This window comes from Sceloporus undulatus, chromosome 1, assembly GCF_019175285.1.
Source record: "Sceloporus undulatus isolate JIND9_A2432 ecotype Alabama chromosome 1, SceUnd_v1.1, whole genome shotgun sequence".
NCBI classification, from domain to species: domain Eukaryota; kingdom Metazoa; phylum Chordata; class Lepidosauria; order Squamata; family Phrynosomatidae; genus Sceloporus; species Sceloporus undulatus.
In genome coordinates, this window is record NC_056522.1 from 288,199,241 (window position 1) to 288,218,875 (window position 19,635).

Below are 19,635 nucleotides of genomic sequence, written 5' to 3' on the forward strand. Positions count from 1 at the left end.
CACTTGAGGCTGCATCTACGCTGTAGAATGTATGCTGTTTGACCCCGCTTTAACTGTATAGCTCAACGCTATGGAATCCTGGGAAGTGTAGTTTTGTTGTGAGACATTCAGCCTTCTCTGTCAGAGAACTCTGGTGCCACAACACACTACAGTTCCCAGGATTCCATAGCATTAGCATGGAGCCATGGCAATTAAACATGGGGGTAAAACTGGATTATTTCTGCAGTGTAGGTGCAACCTCTCTCTCTCTCTCTCACTCACACACACACACTTCTATATAGTTCAAGTGTAGTTTTGTGAGACATTGAGTCTTCCCTGTCAGAGAGCTTTGGTGCCACAACAAACTGCCATTCCCAGGATTCCATAGCATGGAGCCATGGCAGTTAAAGCGGGGTCCAAAGGGAATGTTTCTGCAGTGTGTGTGGAAGGCGGCGAGCTCAACCCAGGCATTGAGCCACCGTCCATCCCCTTCCTCCTCAGTCCTTCCTTTCACAAACAGCAGCAGCCCCGCCTTGGGCCCAGCGTCACTTCCAGGGAGGGAAGGAGGAGGAAGAGGAGGAGGAGGAGGAGGAGAGAAGATGGCGGCGCTGGGGGAGCCTGTGCGCTTGGAGAGAGGTGAAAGCAGAGGAGGAGGAGGAGGAGGGGTCGCAAGGGGCTTCAGAGGGAGGGCCTGGGTGCTGAGGAGACCCACTGCAGAGCAGCCTCGGGGGCCAGAGGGAGAGAGCCAGAGTTGAGGCTCTGGTATCCTTGGCCAGGGTTTCAAGCAGCAACAAGCTGGGAATCATCTCCTCCCATGGGGTCTTCTTGGCCAGATTTAGATTGCTTTGATTGTGAGTTCCTGCATGGCACAAAGGGGGGGGGGTTGGGCTGGATGGCCCCTTGGGGTCTTTGCAAACTCTCTGGTTCTGTGGTTCTAGAGAGGGTTTGCCATGGCCTTCCCCTGAGGAGGCTGAGAGAGTGCGACTGGCCCAAGGTCTCCCAGGGGGTTTCCGTGGCCCAGCAGGGACTCAACCCTGGTCTCCAGAGTCATAGTCCAGCACTCAGGCCCACTATTATGCCACCCTGGCTCCTGTTGCTATGATTAGTAAACTATAAACAGCTTTCACTTTATAGTAGGCGTGTTAGTAGCTACGAATACGTTTGTGTTCCTGTCGAATTCAAGTGAAAGTATGGCTTTCGCCCTGTGAAAGGAACATACTGCCCACATTGATAAATGACACGTTGCACACGTTTCTGGTCTCATCTGCACTGCAGAAATAATGTGGTCTGATACCGCTTTAACTGGCACAGCTCAATACTATGGAATTCTGGGATATGTAGTTTTGTGAGATATTTCGCCTTCTCTGTCACAGAGTGTTGGAGCAAGAACAAACTACAAATCCCAGGATTCCATAGCACTGATCCATGCCAGGTAAACCGGTGTCAAACAGTATTATTTTTGCAGTGCAGATCAGACGTGTCTTTGTGAAGACCTCCCCACCCAAATCCAAAATTCGTTGTTGTTGTGTGCCTTCAAGACCATTTCAATTTAGGGCAATCCTAAAAGGAACCTGCCATGGGTTTTCTTGGGAAGATTTTACCAGTGCCATCCTCAGAGGCTGAGAAAGTGTGAATTGCCCAAGTGGTTTTCCATGGCTGAGCTGGGATTTGAACCCTGATCTCCCAGTGTCCTAGTTGATATATGGGGTTTTTTGGTACCTTGTTCAGTTTTCCAACCCTCAGATAAGGGCCATCCCTTACATTAAGGAGAGCCAGCCTGGTCTAGTGGTGTGGGGTGTTGGACTACCATCTTGGAGACCAGAGCTTGAATCACTGCTCAGCCATGGAAACCCACTGGGTGATCTTGGGCAAATCACACTCTCTTAGCTTCAGAGGAAGGAAAAGGCAAATCTCCTCTGAACAAATCTTGCTACGAAAACCCTGTGATAGGTTTGCTTTAGGGTCACTGTATACACACCAGCAACTTACAATAAGGGACACCAGGCAACCCCAGCTGCAGAGTGCATCCTTAACCTGTGAGTGGGGGAATATACCCTACTTGCTCCACAAATATTTGTCAGGGACCGGGAGGCTCCCCTTATATGACTCTGCAAAGCCGCCCCCCCCCCCAATATCTCCACCCAGAGGCCCTCCTCTCCTTGCCAGGCACTCCACTTCTGGCTCCTCAGCAGCCTGTCAAAACAAGCTACTCTTGTGTTTCTTTGCTCAGCCAGGGGATGTGAGCCAGGTGCTGCTAGAGCTATCGCCCTCTCACTCTCCTTACTTGGTATCCTTTAAATGCATCTGAAGAAGTAGACATAAGTCTACAAAAGCTCATGCTGCTAACTTCTTTTTTTCAGTTAGTCTCAAAGGTGCTATAAGATCTCACTACATACTGATTCTACAGACTAACACGGCTATATCTTTGAATTTTGGTATCCTCCAAGCAGAGTTAAGGCAAACTGGAAACTTCCAAACAGTTTGGACTACACCCCCCATAATCCCTAGTCATGCTGGGTAGGATTAATGTGAATTGTAGCCCAAGAGAGCACCACCTTGACCACTTATCTCATCCAAGAAGAGGCTAAAGAAGGCTGATGAATCAGGGCTGAAATAACACGAAGGATCCCAATCCTATCTGGTCTTGGAAGCTAATCAGAGTCAGTACTTGAAGGACTACTACTTGGAAGGGAGTACCAAGGAATACCAGGTGATGTAATCTATATTCAAGGAAGATAATGGCAACTTCCTCTGATTCCCTTGCCTGTGAAATTCATGGGGTCACTACATGTCCACAGGTGACTGGAAGGTGCATACATACACCCATGACTTATGAAAGGTCAGTTTGGTCTTGGAAGAATGTAGGGATACTTCTGGACTCTTAAGTACAGGATTTTGAGTTTATAAAGCTTTACTTCAGATATTTGTATCTCATTTAAAACATAAGCTGCTACAGAGATAGATAGGCTATAGTGAATAATAGGGTAAGGAAATACTACTTAAGAACCTGGGGGTGTCTAGCCCTGTTGATACAAATTGTGATTCATATTAAAGAACATGCAAGTATAAGAGAACACTTTTAAAAGTGTCTTTAAGGTGGAGGAACTGCACTTCTTTGTAGGACAAGCATTGTATGGTGTGAATCAAGGTATAACGCAGTTTATGAAAACCATTTCTTTTGAAAATGCTTATCCCAACTGGCATATACTTAAAAGCATATGCCAGTTTTCCACAAATAAAATGACCAGGTTTGAAAAAATCATTACTGCATTGGAGTTGAAATGAAGTATTAGAAATCAGGATACAAACTAGAAGAACAGCTTCATTTAATGGTAAAGTAATGGTACCTCAATATACTGTACAGAAGAAGCTGGTCAACAGAGTAGTTAAGCTAAAGTACTTGGATTTAAGACTACTTAGTTCTGCTGAAGTCACTGGAAGAAAATTGGCTTAGATTAAAGCCCTTACTGTGTGACAATCTAGTAAAGGCATGTATTAAGTGAACTACCGAGTTCACATTAGGCAAAGATATTGGATGATTCTGGTTCAACCCTATTTGTATAGCTTTGTTTTAGTAATTTTTCAGTTGGCATGGCTTTCTAAATTTACAGTTTGGAAAGCATATGTTGTTAATAGCCTGATATCTCTGTTGTTACATTTACATATTGTCTTTCCTCCCAAGAGTTCGTGGTTCTCTCTCAGTGTGTATATTCCTTCATGCTGCTGTCAAGGCAGTCCCATGAAGGATTTTCTTAGGCAAGGAATACTCAGAGGGGTGGGTTTTGCGTGTTCCTTCTTCTGAAACATAGTCTACAGCAGTGGCGTTCTGCACCAAGTTATCATCTGGTGCAGGGGTGGAGCCAAAAGTGCCTGCTCCCAACTCCCTGTCCCATGCAGCTTTACTTCAGGGTAAAGCCATGTGGGGCAGAGATGTGTGGGAGCCAGGCCTTCTTCCTCCCTGCAGCATGCCGCGGCTGGTGGGGGCACTCACCGGGTGTCACCACCCATTCTGTGATGTCACCCTACTTCAGTGGGGTCACTTGGTGTGATCTGCACTCTCCACATTCCTCCTAATGACGTAGTGGTCTACAGCACCCGGTATTCGTTGGTGGTCATCATTGTCCGCACCCTTTTATCCTCACAACAGCTCTGTGAGCTAGGTTGAGCTAAGAGAGATTGACTGGTCCAGAGTCATACTGTGAGCTGGCCTACATGGTGATTTATTTTGAATTTGCCCCAGGCTTGCTGCATTCTACTTACATGACATAGGACCAAAATCGCAAATGAAGTCTGGACTGTCTTAATTTTATTAACCATAGGGGGAGTCTTGGAACCAAACCCCAATGGATATGAAGGGTCTACAACAGAAACTTACCAAGGCCTCACTCCCCTCCCTTTGTGCATCCCCCCCATGTCTGTTTATCACTACAGCTGGTTGTTGTTGTTGTTTTCCAGTGAATTTGCTGAAATTAGCTGAATTACCCTTACTGGGTCAGGTTTCATAGAAAGCAAGCAATTCAACATGATTCTCTTTTCATCATTTTCTTGTCACTCCCCCTTGTGTGAAGCCAGACCTGTACAGGATAACTCAGTTATGTGGGGGAAAGGCAATATTTTATCTGTTGTTTTATTTATAACTTTGAACATGCATCTTTCAAGGAAAGAGTTCTCTTTGCAAAAAGAAACTATAGCAGGGTTTTGATTCCATTATAAACAATTGGAGTGTTGAAACGCTAGCCATATTCTAAGGGGGTGATTGTGCTGACAATTCTTGCTTCATTCAGCAGAATCAGGAAGAGGAGCTTCATCTGAGGTCATTGACATGTTGGGTTTTTTAGGATGACTATGCAAATAATCTCACTCATGCATTCCAGGTTTGTTGCTCACACTGTGGAACCGCATCTACTGTATGTGCATCCTTACTAGTTTGGTTGCTCACACGTGTCAGCACTTGAATAAAGATAAAGTTGATGATGCACATGTATTCAAAGCACATTCAAGGCATACAGAGTTTTACCCTGTTTTGTCCCAGGTTATTCACACAGTCGAGAATGTGAATCTTTTAGAAAAACTTGGGAAAAACCCTGACTTTGATTATCCCAGGTTAAGTGGGTCTTCTGGCAGCCCCGCCCCAACTTCATTGGATACATTCAAAGTGCATGTGAACAACAAAGATTCAACCTAGATTCTACCTGGATTATTTTCACCATCTGAATCAGAAAGCTTCCCACTGCAGCAGCCCCTGTGGGCTCTGGAAGGCTGGTAAGCTCTTTGGAGCAGGTGCTCAGGTGGCGGTGTAGAGGGCTGCAGGTGGGAAGGGGGCAAAGCCCTGCTGTACTGGTGAATGTCTGCTAGTATGACATCGGATTTAGGACAATGTAACAAGTATTTTTCTCCAATAGTCAAATATTTATTTATTTGCCCTTCAACCAAAGAGGCTCCCAGAATGGCTTACAGCTTACAAATAGTTAATTTAACAATTTCCTCCCACAGGCTTTCACAACACACAAGGAAAGGGGGATGTCAGCAAGGGAGCAGATTAAGTCCAGCAGATGCTGGCAGCTCTTCTCTTCCCTCAGAGACCAGAGCAATGGCAGTCATAGCAGTTTGCTAGCAAAGAGTGTGTCGCATCATCTGCGAAACAGAATCTTATTTATGAGTGATAAATCTAATTCTCCTTTCAGCTCCTTGAGCTTTAAAATAAATTATTTGCAGTTCCATAACAAAAACAACAATAAATGGTAGACTTCTAGGCAACCATTCAGCTTTATTTTAAAGCTGTAAATAATTCAGAAAATGAAAATAATTTAATTTTATAGAAATGTTTTTATAGAAATATGGAAAATAATGATTTTTGGAAGAGAGAGCTGCAATTTTGCGACGGCAAATTATGTTAACACAACATTGTAACATCTTTTGAACAGAAATCATGTTCACAAAGTAATGTATAACTTGAACACAGTATTTCAAGTGGGTCATTCTGGGTCTTTGTGTTCATTGGAGAGATGTTTCAGTTCCTTAGAAATCCCTTGTATTTTACTAAAACACCTAAAATACAAACCAGTTCTGAAAAAGAAAAGCAAACATATCATTGACTGATATCTGATGTGTATTAAGCTGTGGCAAAGAATGATATTTAGTAGCACTGATTACTGACCTCTTTATTTGTTATGGAATGAGGTCTGAACCATCATCTTTGTTTATATCTGCATTTTTAATGCTGAAACCTGTAGGAGATTGCTAGCTTGGTACACAGTATTTAAAGAGAATGAACAATTGTACTCCATTCAAACACACTCCAAAGAAGTGGTGGGCACCAGCTATTTATTCTATAAATCCCCTGTGTAAAATCTCAAACCCTAGAAGCATCTCTTTTTTAAAATGGATTTGTGACTACCAATACTGATGTGTAGTTTCAAAAACTCCCACTGAATTCACAACTTCCCAGTGATTTCTAAGAAACTCTGCTAATCTTACTGAAATGTCTACTTTGATCTTCTGTAATAAAACTTTTGAATTTTCAAAACTTAAATGGTAATTCTAGATGACACCTGGCTGTTAATGTTGCACATTGTAATTCTCAAAATCAGACAGGACATTTATAAATGAGTCCTTACGGTATTCTCCCACGAAAATGTTTTCTTTATGATTGTTATTTTCTAGTGAAATAGAGGGCAGTAACATAGGGAGTAATAATATAGACTTGGAGGTCCCCCATAGGGTCACTATAAGTTTAAGTTAACTCAGTGGCATTTAATGTGTGTGTGTGTGTCTTTCAAGTCGCCTGTTGACTTACTGTGATCAATGAATTTCATTGGGTTTTCTTAATACTCAGAGGTGGTTATACCAGTTTCTTCCTTTGAAATGTAGTACCTGGCATTCATTTGCAGTCTGCCATCCAAATACTAACCAGGACTGACTGATCTGTCCCAAGATCAGATGGGACCTGGTGCCTTGGGGAATTGGAGATGAATAACTGTCATATTCTAATTTTGCAAAGGCACTACATTGTTCTTTATTTTGAATTTATAGTTATTGTTACAGTTGCTTATTATAGCCTTCATATTTATACTGGACCATGTTTCATAGTTTGCTGTTAAGTCACTCAAGGCAAATTAAACAATATTTGCAAGAACCTCTGGCTCTGCCTTTTGTCATGCAAGTCTCTGTATTTTACGTTCCCATCTTCAAAGACTGAGCTTTGAGAAATGTTATTCTTATTTGTTTGTTTTGATGGGTAAAAGAGACGACAGCAGAGGACTTAATGATTTCCATGCCCACTAGAAAACTTTTGGCAATGGCTTGCATATCATTTTGTGTTGGAGTATGAGCATAGCAGAAGAAAACATAGAGCTCTGTAATATAAAAATGCTTTTCTCCAGCCCATTTTTATTCCATAGACCAATTCACTGTTCTGGAAGATGAGAACCATGGCATATACCACAATAGCTCTTAGAATGAAAGTATGAACTTAAACTGAATGGCAAGAGTTAGTATACTATAAGTTATTATTATTATGTACTTTGCATGAAAGCTCTTGTTTTGTAACATGAAATAGGACATCATTTATATTCTAGTAAAGAAAGGAACTAAATGCTTAAAGCATAGCTAGGTGTCTGTCCAAGCAAGAACCTGATGATAGTAGCAAATATTTGAGTGAATAAGGAAAATGTTAGAATTGGAGAATGCAGGAGCCCTGTGATTATGGGGCTCTACGCACAGGCCAAAAGGCCTGTGTCCCCCCTAACCTAGCATCATCCTGTCCAGAAGACACAAGCCATTAGTCCCGTGCTGGGATCAGACAGTGAATGTGGATTCAGTGGATCCCTGCTGATCCCAGCCCAAAAGGCCCTTAATCTGGTCTGAAAAGGCCAGTTGTTTGTGGCAGAGTTTCTCTGAAACTGCCACAAGAACTGGCAAACTGCACACACCCCTTACCTGCCCCCACATCCTTTTCAAAGGCCCCAGGCATGGTCTGTAATGGCAGAAGGGGGTGCCTGGTCACATGAATGTAGTCAGGTGCCCCATTTCCACCCTTGGCCTTCATAGAGGATGTGATGGTAAGGGATGTATGGCGATAACTGACCAATGGCACAGTGGAGGGAAGGCATGTGAATACCTGCCTGTTTCCACTCCAGCCCAGGGACTGACCTGGGTTGGAACCACAGGCAAGACACCATGGGGTTGGCCTGTGGTATCCTGCCCTTTTGTTTAGGCTTTATGAAGTCTTTCCCTCCTAAAATGACTCTCAGCATAATATATAGAAGCAGGGATTTATGTTGCAGTTTTAGTGAATATGACAGTAATTTGCAGGGAAAAATTATATCTGTTCACTGTTTTTCACTATCAGGTGTCTTTTGTTGCACCTATATTCTGTTGGGCTGCACCACAGATCAAGGTTGTTAGCTTCTGTTTTTGCAGCAACTCATTGGATGAGGATAATTTTTAGATTCTCAGTTCTTCAACCATATAGAGCTAATAGGGAGAAAATAAAAATCTAACTAGAGTCTTATAGAGTTTACTATCTTAATTTAATTTAAAAATAGTTATCATTCTCCTGTTCCCTTTAAACCTTCATATGAAAATCCAAATGAACCTTTGGTTTTTGGAAATCCAGTATGCTATCCTTGGGATTTAGTTGACAAGTTTCTTAGCCAGGTGTTCATCATTCACAAAACAAACTGTGAGAAACTAAAATAAGCTCAAGATTTTTATCTCCCCCTTCCACCACCACCCCCAGTGCAGATATGAAATCTCCTTACCTCTTAACCCAGTCATTGGGGAACCACTCTTAGTAGAAGTATATGGTCAGGAAGTGATCACATGGTCTTTATTGCTTTATTTTGTGTTCAGGACTCATGTGACTAGCTCAGCTCCTGTAGAGTATTTAAACATTATCCAAGTTGTGTGGACGTGTATTTAAGAGCTACTGTACCCAAGCGCTGGGGGTGGCAATGCCCAAAAGAGAAAGTATAAAACCTCTCATGAAGATGAGTCCAACATACACAAAACAGACAGTCAAAGAGGGGACATGATTGTACCTTGCTGGCATCTGCATGGGCACATCTCTGCTCCAGTGCCCTGTTCTGGTGACGTGCTGCACATGCGAATATGTGCAGGTACACAGGGACAGCCATCCAAATGTGCTCAGGGATGGTGGAAGGAACAGTAAAAAAAAAAAAAAAAGTACCCAGGAGCGTGGCTTGAAGCTGCACTGCATGGTCATGACATGTGCACTCCAGCCACCTTGGGAGCGGATGTGTGGTATTAATGCTTCTTTGAAAAAGGCAGTATCAATCAGTCAGCTTGGTATGAAATGGAAAGTACTGATATATCCTCCATAGAGGGAGCATCTAAAAGTAATTATGGTTCCCCTGTTGTGAATAGTAAGAGATATTCTTCATTGCCATCTCAAGGATACTAATTTCCTCTATGTTAAATTCAGTTGCTCATGTAATTTCCCTTCATGTCTTTCTCCAGACATCTGTCGGGCTATTGAGTTGCTAGAAAAGTTGCAGAGGAGTGGAGAGGTGCCCCCACAAAAACTACAGGCTTTGCAAAGAGTCCTTCAAAGTGAGTTCTGTAATGCAGTAAGGGAGGTAAGTTTAATTCTGAAAACACGTATAGTGCATGATGCAAATACATATTCCCTATGTGAGCTGTAACATAAGTATGTTATTAAAATGTAAATTTACTCTTAAGCAGAGAAAAGGGCAGGAGCTGTAAAAAAAAATCTATGTTGATTAGGATTCAGTTTGATTTGCGAAATGTTGGTCAATGCACAGTGTTGTTCTTCTGGTTTACTTCAGTCACCCTGACCTGATCAACCATGTATTTGAATATATATTTTTTCTAAAGGTATATGAACATGTATATGAGACTGTGGACATCAGCAGTAGCCCAGAAGTGAGAGCTAATGCTACAGCCAAGGTAAGGGCCTTATTAGCTTGTGGTAACAAAATTCATCTGAAATCACAGTCTATAAAACTGGGCTATGAAAATAATTAAGATACTTCAGTGTTTGGTTTTAAGAACTTTGGTCCTTAATGGTATTAGGGTTGATCTGTGCCTGTAGCATATTGTGAGCATATCAGAGCTGATGATAGTAGGTTTGGGAATTAATGTGAAAGTTTTTTTTAAGGAATTAGAAACTTATTAAACTGGAGAGGAATGCAAAAATGACTTCTAACCAAAGAAGACAGTTTCCCAAAGCACGCTTCTATTACTTGGTCTTTGAAATTAATTTAATGAGGTAGCTAATATTCATGAATGTACTGCATGTGTACTGACCACCTTCCCACCTGTATGTATGGAATGCTGATTGCTAAAACAATTCTTGTTCCTCACCACTGATGTATTGGATTAGTACCTGGTCTTCCCACAGTGCAGGAATGTAAAGGAAGTGCCCTGTCAGCATTTGGGTTATAGGCGAGTCTGTACCCAGAGATCTGGGTCAAGATACATTTTTTGTGCAGCGAAATCTTCATTTGAGGCTGCTTCTTACGAAATAAATTGTACGGTTCCAGGAAACAAGTTAAAAATACATGGTATTGTGTCTGTTACAAAGAATTTGCATGTATTAACTGTATAAAAATATGTACAAGTGGGAAGAGATTGCTCTTCTGCATATAAGCAAATTCACTTTTGATCAGTTTGTTTTGCTTTAACACCATTTTGCATTCTTAGGGGCTGTACAGACTACACCAGCCACCTTTCTTCACCAGATCAAGGCCGTGGCAACTGCATGCCATGGCCCTGATTTGGCTTTTTGCGCAGTGCAAAAAGGAGCTTCAAAAAGCGGTTCCTTTCTGTGCCACGGAAAGGGTGCTGTAGCCGCTGGCACTGCAGATTTTGGGCACTCCTTTGGCGCTGTGTCATCTGGACACAGCACGAGAAGATTATGATGCTGCCCGCCGTGTAGTGCAGTGTCACACCGGTATGGGAATGGAGTCGGGACATGTGTCATGCTGACGCCATTCCCCACTCCGCCCCCGTGCCAGTCTTTATGGCCAGTCTGTACAGCCTGTCAGTCAAGGTACTAGTCACCTGAGAAGCAGCCCTGACACTGAGAATATTTTGAAGTATATCTGAAGGAATTTTAATTACGCTTGTGTTAGTGTTTAGCAGGATGTTGTGAAATACTTTCCAGTAACATGTATAATTGATAAAACTCTAAATCTTTATGCATTAATGGGGAGGAAATGGGTTTCTCTGTGTTTTACAGGCCACTGTTGCTGCCTTTGCTGCCAGTGAAGGTCACTCCCATCCTAGAGTTGTTGAACTACCAAAAACAGAAGAAGGGCTTGGATTCAACATCATGGGCGGCAAAGAGCAAAATTCTCCAATCTATATATCCCGAATTATCCCAGGTGGTATTGCTGATAGACACGGGGGATTGAAGCGTGGAGACCAGCTTCTTTCTGTAAACGGAGTGGTAGGGATGGAATTTAACTTCCACTTGTAGTAGCTACTTGTGACCGCTTGAGGGCCATGAGAAACACTGATCATTTGATCTTATGTATGCTTTGGAAAGTGTCGTTTCCAGTTTATTTCTACCAATTATGATTAAGTCTAAGAAATTATTATGGAGTCGACAGTCATTTATAAATTCACTAGTGCTAATGAAAACCTCCGATTTAATGAAGAAATGTCTGAATTAATAAGGCAGGAGCTACATACTGTGAGGAGAATTAAGAGCATGGCTTAGTCACATCAAAGGGAGCAAGTTACAGTCAGGGTTCCATATCCACAGATTCAACCATCCACAGCTTGAAAATGTTTTTAGTATATACATTCCAAAAAGCAATCCTTGATTTTCCATTTCATATAAGGGACACCATTTTAATACTCTATTGTATTTAGTGGGACTTGAGCATCCACAGATTGTTGGTATCCACAGGGGTCCTGGAACCAAACCTCAGTGGATACCAAGGGTCCACTGTAGTCATGGCTTTTCAAGTCCCGTTGATGCCAGTGAGCCAGAGTATCAGTTAATCCAGTTTAGTGATATCCTTTGTACCTTAGAATTTTAAATGATAATGCTGATATTTATTATTTCCCCATTTTACTTTCCCATTGTTACTTCTTAGTCTAACCTAAGTTCCTTGAATTCTAGGCAAGCTAGCACTTGATATTAAATAAATAGTGAAGGATTAAAGGTATACCTTTAATTGTTTAAAGGGACTGTTTGAAGGTAATAATTGGGTTGTAAGTTAGGGACACGTGAATAATTTGATCTTTTTAGATCTGGATAAGAAGTCAAGTTTAGTCAAGTATGAACTTACTTGATTCACATCTCCTAGACTAACCTGCAGCTTGGAATTTAGTTGCCACTTGACTTCCATGCTTCCTGGCATTGTTTGCTCAGTGTATCAAAATGCATTTTAAAATATTATTTTGACAGAAAATATGTTTAGAAATATATATTTGTGTACCTGGAGGCAAGATTCCCTGCCATTAGATTAATATGGAAATGAAGTGTATTTGGCTGAACACATGCAAAGGTGTTGTGGATCAGAAATTTGTCCATGCCCACTTGTCTGCTTGATTGCTCTGTGGCACATAACCTCAGAATATTTAGCTGAACCAGTTCATCCCAAGCAATACCACTTTACATCTATCTCTATATCAGTATAGTTGTCCTTGCTGACCAAAGTACTCTTTAATATTGAGATTCAAGTGGTGGCCACCCAGCCTTCCAACTGGTGGGCAGAGTTGTAGGACCCTTTTCCTAGCTCATTCACCCATAATGTGGGCCTTATTTATTACATGACAAGGGAGCCAGATAGGTATCTGATGGGGTGGGGAGAACTTCATTGTGGCAGGAATGGACTGCAATATTCTATATGGAAACATTTTTACATAGAGAAAAAAACACATGATTTCAAGGGAAACAAAATAATAATAAAAGAAAAATCAGAAAGTAGCAAGTCAAGAAATTTTAACGGGGGAGGCTTTGGCCAGTGCAGAAATGTATTAGGACCCAGGCATGGACCACAACCCAAACTGATAATTAAAGTCTTAAGTGAAATGTAAAATTATCTTTATCTAAAAGTTGCTTTATCTTAATTATATGCTTAAGCAATTCATTACTACAGATAATGGCTGATAAAATAACTCAAAAATTTAGTGGTAACTTCTCAAGCATAATCTGTGTTTTTAAAAATAACCATGATTCCACTCTTATGTACCTTATAACAAAGTGCTGGAATCCTGGAGTGCATTTTGCTATTTACTAACTGAATGGTTAATATTTCTATTTGTTTCAGAGTGTAGAAGGGGAACACCATGAAAAAGCTGTGGAACTGCTGAAAGCAGCTCAAGGGAAAGTTAAACTGGTTGTACGATACACACCCAAAGTCCTGGAAGAGATGGAGTCACGGTTTGAAAAAATGAGATCAGCAAAGCGCAGGCAACAGAATTAATATTGTACATATAACTTATGGATAAGCATGACTTTTGTCTGCTCCACTCATGGAAAATGATTTTGTAGTTTAAAAGATGTTAATTTTGTTAATCCTTAAATCTTTTACAAGTTTGTCTTGAACATCCTAATGCTTCCTCAGAAGAAAAGTTTACACGGGCATTTGAAACTATGTCGTTTTTACAGATGCTTCTTTACAGTTCAAACCTGTAATCATCAAAAGAAATTAGTAAACTGATTTTTTAAAAAATACACTTTAATAAGCTATTTTCAGCATTTGTAACATCTGTTTTTCTAGTATTTTTCCCATTAGGTATTGTTTAAAACTGGAAATCTTTATTTTTGGGTACAGATATAAAGCAGGTCTTATTCTTCTTGGCTCTGAAACATGTATCATCTCCATGCAGGTAGTCATAATTTTATAGTTAAGTACAATTTGTACTTTTGATGAACAAGTTTCTATGCATGTTCTAGATCATAACTTTATACTGTTAATGACATCTTAAACACTTTCTTACCTCTTTTGTGAATAATTTGTAGCAGGCTTTTATTTAATGTTTCAGTGACTGACAACTGAGCAGCAATCATTCCTGTTATTTATACATACATTTGTAGTAACCTCTCAACAACTGAAGAAATATCAAAACTGTGTATTTATATTTAGTAAGCGAAAGGTTGCATGCAGTGTAGAAAAAAAAGTTTATACTTATTCCTGAATTTCTCTTGTCTTGTAATTTACTTTAACCGTGTCTGCTTGTATCGTTCATGGAGGATTAGGCCATCAAAAGCTAGTAATGATGATGGCTATATATTATTGGCAGCAGAGGAGCTTGGAGAGCACAGGCCAAAGGATACCATTGCACACAGCTTCCTGATTCTAGATTTCCCTTACAGACCAGGTTGGCCATTTTGGGAACAGAATGCTGGATCAGATATGCCTTTGGTCTGATCCAGGGCTGCTCTTATGTTTCCAGTGATGGTAGATGTGGCCTACATCATGTCTCTTGTTTATTCCTTGTCAGAGCATAAGTTCTATGAATATGCTTTTTTGCTATTTTTATAGTGACATAGAAACACTAATAGATTTCAGGCATTCTTTTGTAAAAGTTCAAAGCAAGCAAGACACTCTGTAAGAAAGGAGGACACTCCTAGCTCAAATGCGTAGAATTCTGAAACATAGTTTTTCGCCTGGGCTACTCTTGCAGTCCTGTAAAGAATTTGGGAATTGACTATCAGTGCACCATAGTAACGGATGAAAAATTGGCAAATGGGTGGGGTGTTAGAAAATTCCCAGTTTATTACAAAATCCTTTCAGGATTCTAGGATCCAAAGTAGACCTCAGAAGTACTTTTTTGCAGACAGTCTGTTCAATTAAGGTATGGATTTTGCTTTGATTATTCAAACTGAAAAATAGTTTATATTGACCCCTATCAACTGCTCATATTTTCTGAATTTCTCATAGATCTCTGGCTATTAAGCAGTGTAGAAATGGACAATATTATTCTCGACTGTGTAGTACCCCAACCTCTAGCTAGAAGGTGCTCTACCTCAAAACACCGAACTCAGTCTGCACTTACCTCTGCTTTTGTAGATTGCACTGGCAAACAAAAAACATTTTGCGTCATGATTTTCAGCTGAGCCCTGGCCAGTAGAAACGCATATATGGGCTATCGGAAATATGTCAGCAGCTGAAGCAGTTTTATCTCCTGGCTGTTGCTACTAATCTGGTTACTAAAAAGTCAGGAAGCTTGTCAGGCCTGTGTTTGCTGTAGAATTCTGGATATGAGCTAGCCGAAAACTGGTGATGGATATGGTGTCCTGTTCCATTTTAAGCTGTGTTCTTGAAATTCCCATGTCATAATCAAGGATTAGACATTTGAACCTTATTTAAACTGAGCACTGCTTAGCTAGAGGGAGCTCTACTGTTTAACTATGGGGGCTTGTCAGCTACTTACAGCTGTTTAAAACTAGCTGCCAATCTAGAATTCTTACAGCAGATGTTTTGAGCCATGACAACATTTTGCTGGGGTTTCAGCCATTAAAAAAGTGGATGGTTCAGTGGTATAAAACTGAGCCTGCAACCCAGTCTTTACTGTGTTATTCAGAAATAAGCAACATGGGTTTTGCTGGGATTTATTTCTGAATAATTGTGCTGAGAATGGTAGCCTCAGGGCTGCATCCAGTAACACATGAGTGAATATCCACTCAGGCATTAAAACCTCCCCTTCTCTGAAGCAAATGTAGGAGGATGCAAGCATGAACGAGGAATCTGGTTTGCTGGTAGGCAGACAACTTTGGAAACAGCCCATGCTTGACAATATCAACCAGTTTTCGTCATTTTGTTTTTCTTCCATTACCCTGTTATGTTTTAATTCAGCTTCAGGTCAGTGTGTTTATCTCTTCTAACATAGCAATATCCTAGTGATAAGTAAGAGAGTACTTGTTTTCCTTTCCACAGAACCCCTGTAAAGAACATTTCCATTAGGCAGTAGATCCCTGCTTCTGTCCTTTTCCCAAGTATTCTTGCACTTATGTCCCCTATGGATTAAAAACCAAGAATCAAAGCCCTACATAGCATTATTTTAATTGTCCACTAGATGTCAGTATTCAGCTGGAAATGCATTTGAGTCGTTATGAGCAAGTGTCCTGTAACAAATGTCTGAAGAACTAGAATTACAGTACATGCAGTCAAATATAAGCAAATATCAGTAGATTTTTGCTTTCTAATCACAGAATAAAAATTATTAGTCAGGATGATCATGTTGAAAAATGAAGAGACCTAGTAGGGTTGGTACAAATTTTCTGAACATTTAGCTATCACAAGCCTTCCTGTAACAGCAGAATGTTAGTTAGAATGTTAGAAACTCAACAACTGTATGAGTTTCTTTAGTCTTTTAATTATGACTGAGCACTGAACTGCATCGTTTAACCTTGTAGCCTGCTGCAGGAGGCAAGAAGTAGAATCATGTTATTGAATTGTATATTTTTTATGGAGCAATTGATATTTAAAGTATTGAGACCAAAAATAGTTGGGCCAATCATGAAGTATTTTAATTGTATGATAATAGATTTGTGTTGGAGCTTCCTCTATTTCTATATTTTTTAAAGAATGAAATAGGATCAATTAAAGACTACTATAGAGTTTGTTCTCCTAATGTTTAATGGATATAGCGATGTGTTCCATTACTCTAAAAAGTAGTTTGGGCTAGCCAGGGCTGCTGTAGAAAAGTAAATTGAGTACAGACTTAGAGTTATGTGACGGTAAATCCCATTCAATTCTTCCCTTTAAGACTTTACTTCTCAATAGACATGTACAGGTTTTCCCAGTTAGGGATTTTTATTCTCAAGTCCACCTTTTGGATTCAGCAAACCTCCAGAACCTATTGGATTTAAGTTATGATAGGGAGGATGACAGATAGTAGGAAAGTATTTGTTGCCTCCAGTCTTACAAAATAGCCATAATCATTGCTTAGAACCGGAGTGAGATTGGGGCTGAATTAATTTTGTGTGCCATCAGATCACTAGAAACTCTGAAAGAGTCAAAAAGAGTCTTATGTATATTCAGTCTTTTTTGTTTGTTGCTCCAGTCCATGAAATTTCGTAAGTGGATCTTGAGACCAGGTTGAAAGCCAATATTTTAAAGTAAGATTAAATTCTTTACAGAATTAAGAAATGAACATAAGTAATACTACTGAGCAGGTGCAGTTCTATATTGTATTGGCGTGTGCACATAAGCAATAATTAATAACCAGCAGATTCAAATTAATACTGTGTGTGTAGTCTCTATGTTCTTATTGCTGCTTGAGGGCCCTGTGGTGATTCTGATTTTGTTTTTGGAATGGGAAAATAAAGAATTGAACCTTCATATTTCTTGGTGTGTATAGTGCTTTGTATGTAAAACGTCCATACTATTCTTACCAGCAAATTTCCACAGTGGAGTACAGTACTTATCTAGCAGACATTTCAATGTCTGTATAGATAGAAATGTCCCTCTCTTCCCCCAATAAATGCAGCTTGGTAGTGCTTTTTCTTCGTTTGTTTCTAAAACTTAAATTGAGTTGTTAATAGATCCATAATCCACTAATGTGTCTGAATAAAGGTTCTCATGTATGAATTAAGGTACATGAGAAACTCATAAGAAAGCCATGGGCTTCAAGTTATATCTGTTTCTTCCGAGTTGGCATAGTGCTTAAAGAGTGGTAATAGCATCAATAGTAGCTATTTTCATTTCATAATAATTCTACTCAAAAGTGAAAGAATCAAATGCTGCTACTTGGGGGAAACAAAGGGAATGTTTCTCATTCCTAGTCATGTCCATTTTACTTAAATCATGCCGTTGGGTAAATGGTGTAAGATTTAAGGTTTGTTAATGTAAAGAGTGTAAATGTGTGGGAAAGCATAGCGCCTCTCATGGGTTAGGCAGGGGAAAAGCATATTCACTGCAACATTCATTACAGTGCCAAAATCTGGCAGACTTTGCACTGAGAACACATATGAAGACTTTACATATGAAGTCACCACAAAGAATACATGCACATGGGGTGGAGAAGACCTATACAATGACTGCAGGTATGACTGTGCTGCTCCTTTGACAACAGTTCACCTTTTATAAAATTAAAGCATGAATTGTTGGGCTGAGAGGCATTCTGGCACCCTGCATTCACAGTGTATTCAGAGGTGTCTTAGTTTTAGCATAAAGGAATCTGATAGCAATTTTAAGCATAATGGGGCGGGGAGGGGGGGTTCTAGCATAAGTTCATTGCTAGTACAAATTCATCAGAAGTAAACTAGTCCATGAAAGTTTATGCTAGTCTCACAGATGCTACTGGACTCCTTCATATGCAAATAGGAAGTTTCTTTGTATCAAGTCATACATGATTCAAGCTAGGTCAAGTATTTACATTTAATCTATGTCCTGCCCTTCTTAATATGGAACTTGAGGCAGCTCACAATACAGGGGTACCCTGGGTTACGAAATTAATTCGTTCCGCCGCCGCTTTCGTAACCCGAAAATCTTCGTAAGGCGAAAAAGCCATAGGCGCTAATGGGGAAAAGCCGCGATTTCATGCGAAATAGCGCCGAAAAGCACCAAAAAAAATTTCGTAACCCGAAATAACCTTCGTAACCTGGAACAGTTTTTTAAAATGGATTTTTTTCGTAACCCGGAAATTTCGTAAGGCGGCGCATTCGTATCCCGGGGTACCACTGTATAAGTAAAAAGAAATACTATAGTTAAAACAATGGATATTATGACAGTTGACATTCAGCAAAGTTAACATATTAAAACAATTTAAAACAGTTAGTGGACAATTAACATTCAAAGGCCTCGGTAAACAGAAAGGTCTTCATCTGTTAGAAAAAGCAGAGAGCAGGCCAAACTACTCTTCTATGAGAGGAAACTCTACATGGAGCAGCCTCTGAGAAGGCTAACTCTCTCCTGTGTCCTCACCAAACAGAGCTGTGAGGGTGATGGAACTGAGAGAAAACTTAGGCGGGTTATAGACCGCCCATTTGGGGCGGTCTGGACCCGCCCCTTTCCCCAGAGTATCGGGGCTTCAGTGGCTACACCGGCAGCCGCTGAGGCCCCGATCCGCCGCTTTTCAGGCTGCAGGGAAGCAGCAAAACGCCGCTTCCCCGCAGCCTGAAAAGGGGTGTCCTTGGGGCTTCAAGCAGCAAGGACACCCCGCGGCGGCGGGAAGGGGGAGAAAGGGGCCGCTTGGCCCCTTTCTCCCTTGCTTCGCTGGGCGCAGCCATCTGAAGGCTGCGCCCAGCAAAGCAAAGCAGCGCCGCGGACCAGGAAGGAGCTCCGAAACGGAGCTCCTTCCTGGTCTGCGGAAAGGGCGCCCTAGGCGCCCTGCCGCGGATTGAGGACATCACATCCGCGCCACCCCGTCTAGAGGCGGCGCGGCCGTGACGTCCTCATGGCGGCGGCCATATGGAAGGGCCGCCGCCATTTAGTGCGTGACGAGCACGCACTAGGGTTAGGGTGGTGCGGAAGCACTGCCCTTTTGTAACCCTAGTGTGTGCTCGTCACGCACTAAAACTCCGGTCTGTAACCGGCCTTAGATTGCAGTGCTTGAACCGGGGACCTTTTGCACACAGAGCAATGTGCTCCACCACTGATGTAGGGCTCTTTGTAGTCTATGCCAACATCACCTGCCAACTGTTGGAGCTCAAACTGCTGTCACAGAAGAGTCACAAATTGAAAGTGAGTAAGACACAAGCACTGTAAT

General features: G+C 41.1%; 1 protein-coding gene across 1 annotated transcript; it reads left to right on the top strand.

The window, feature by feature from the left end:
* The first annotated feature begins 534 nt into the window (after positions 1-534).
* LIN7C (lin-7 homolog C, crumbs cell polarity complex component) lies at positions 535-17,267 on the top strand. The gene is made up of 5 exons (XM_042479499.1): positions 535-615; positions 9,460-9,578; positions 9,838-9,909; positions 11,204-11,413; positions 13,248-17,267. The coding sequence occupies exons 1-5, from the start codon at positions 579-581 to the stop codon at positions 13,401-13,403; spliced, it is 594 nt and encodes a 197-aa protein (XP_042335433.1). The 5' UTR covers positions 535-578; the 3' UTR covers positions 13,404-17,267.
* Positions 17,268-19,635: the final 2,368 nt, after the last annotated feature.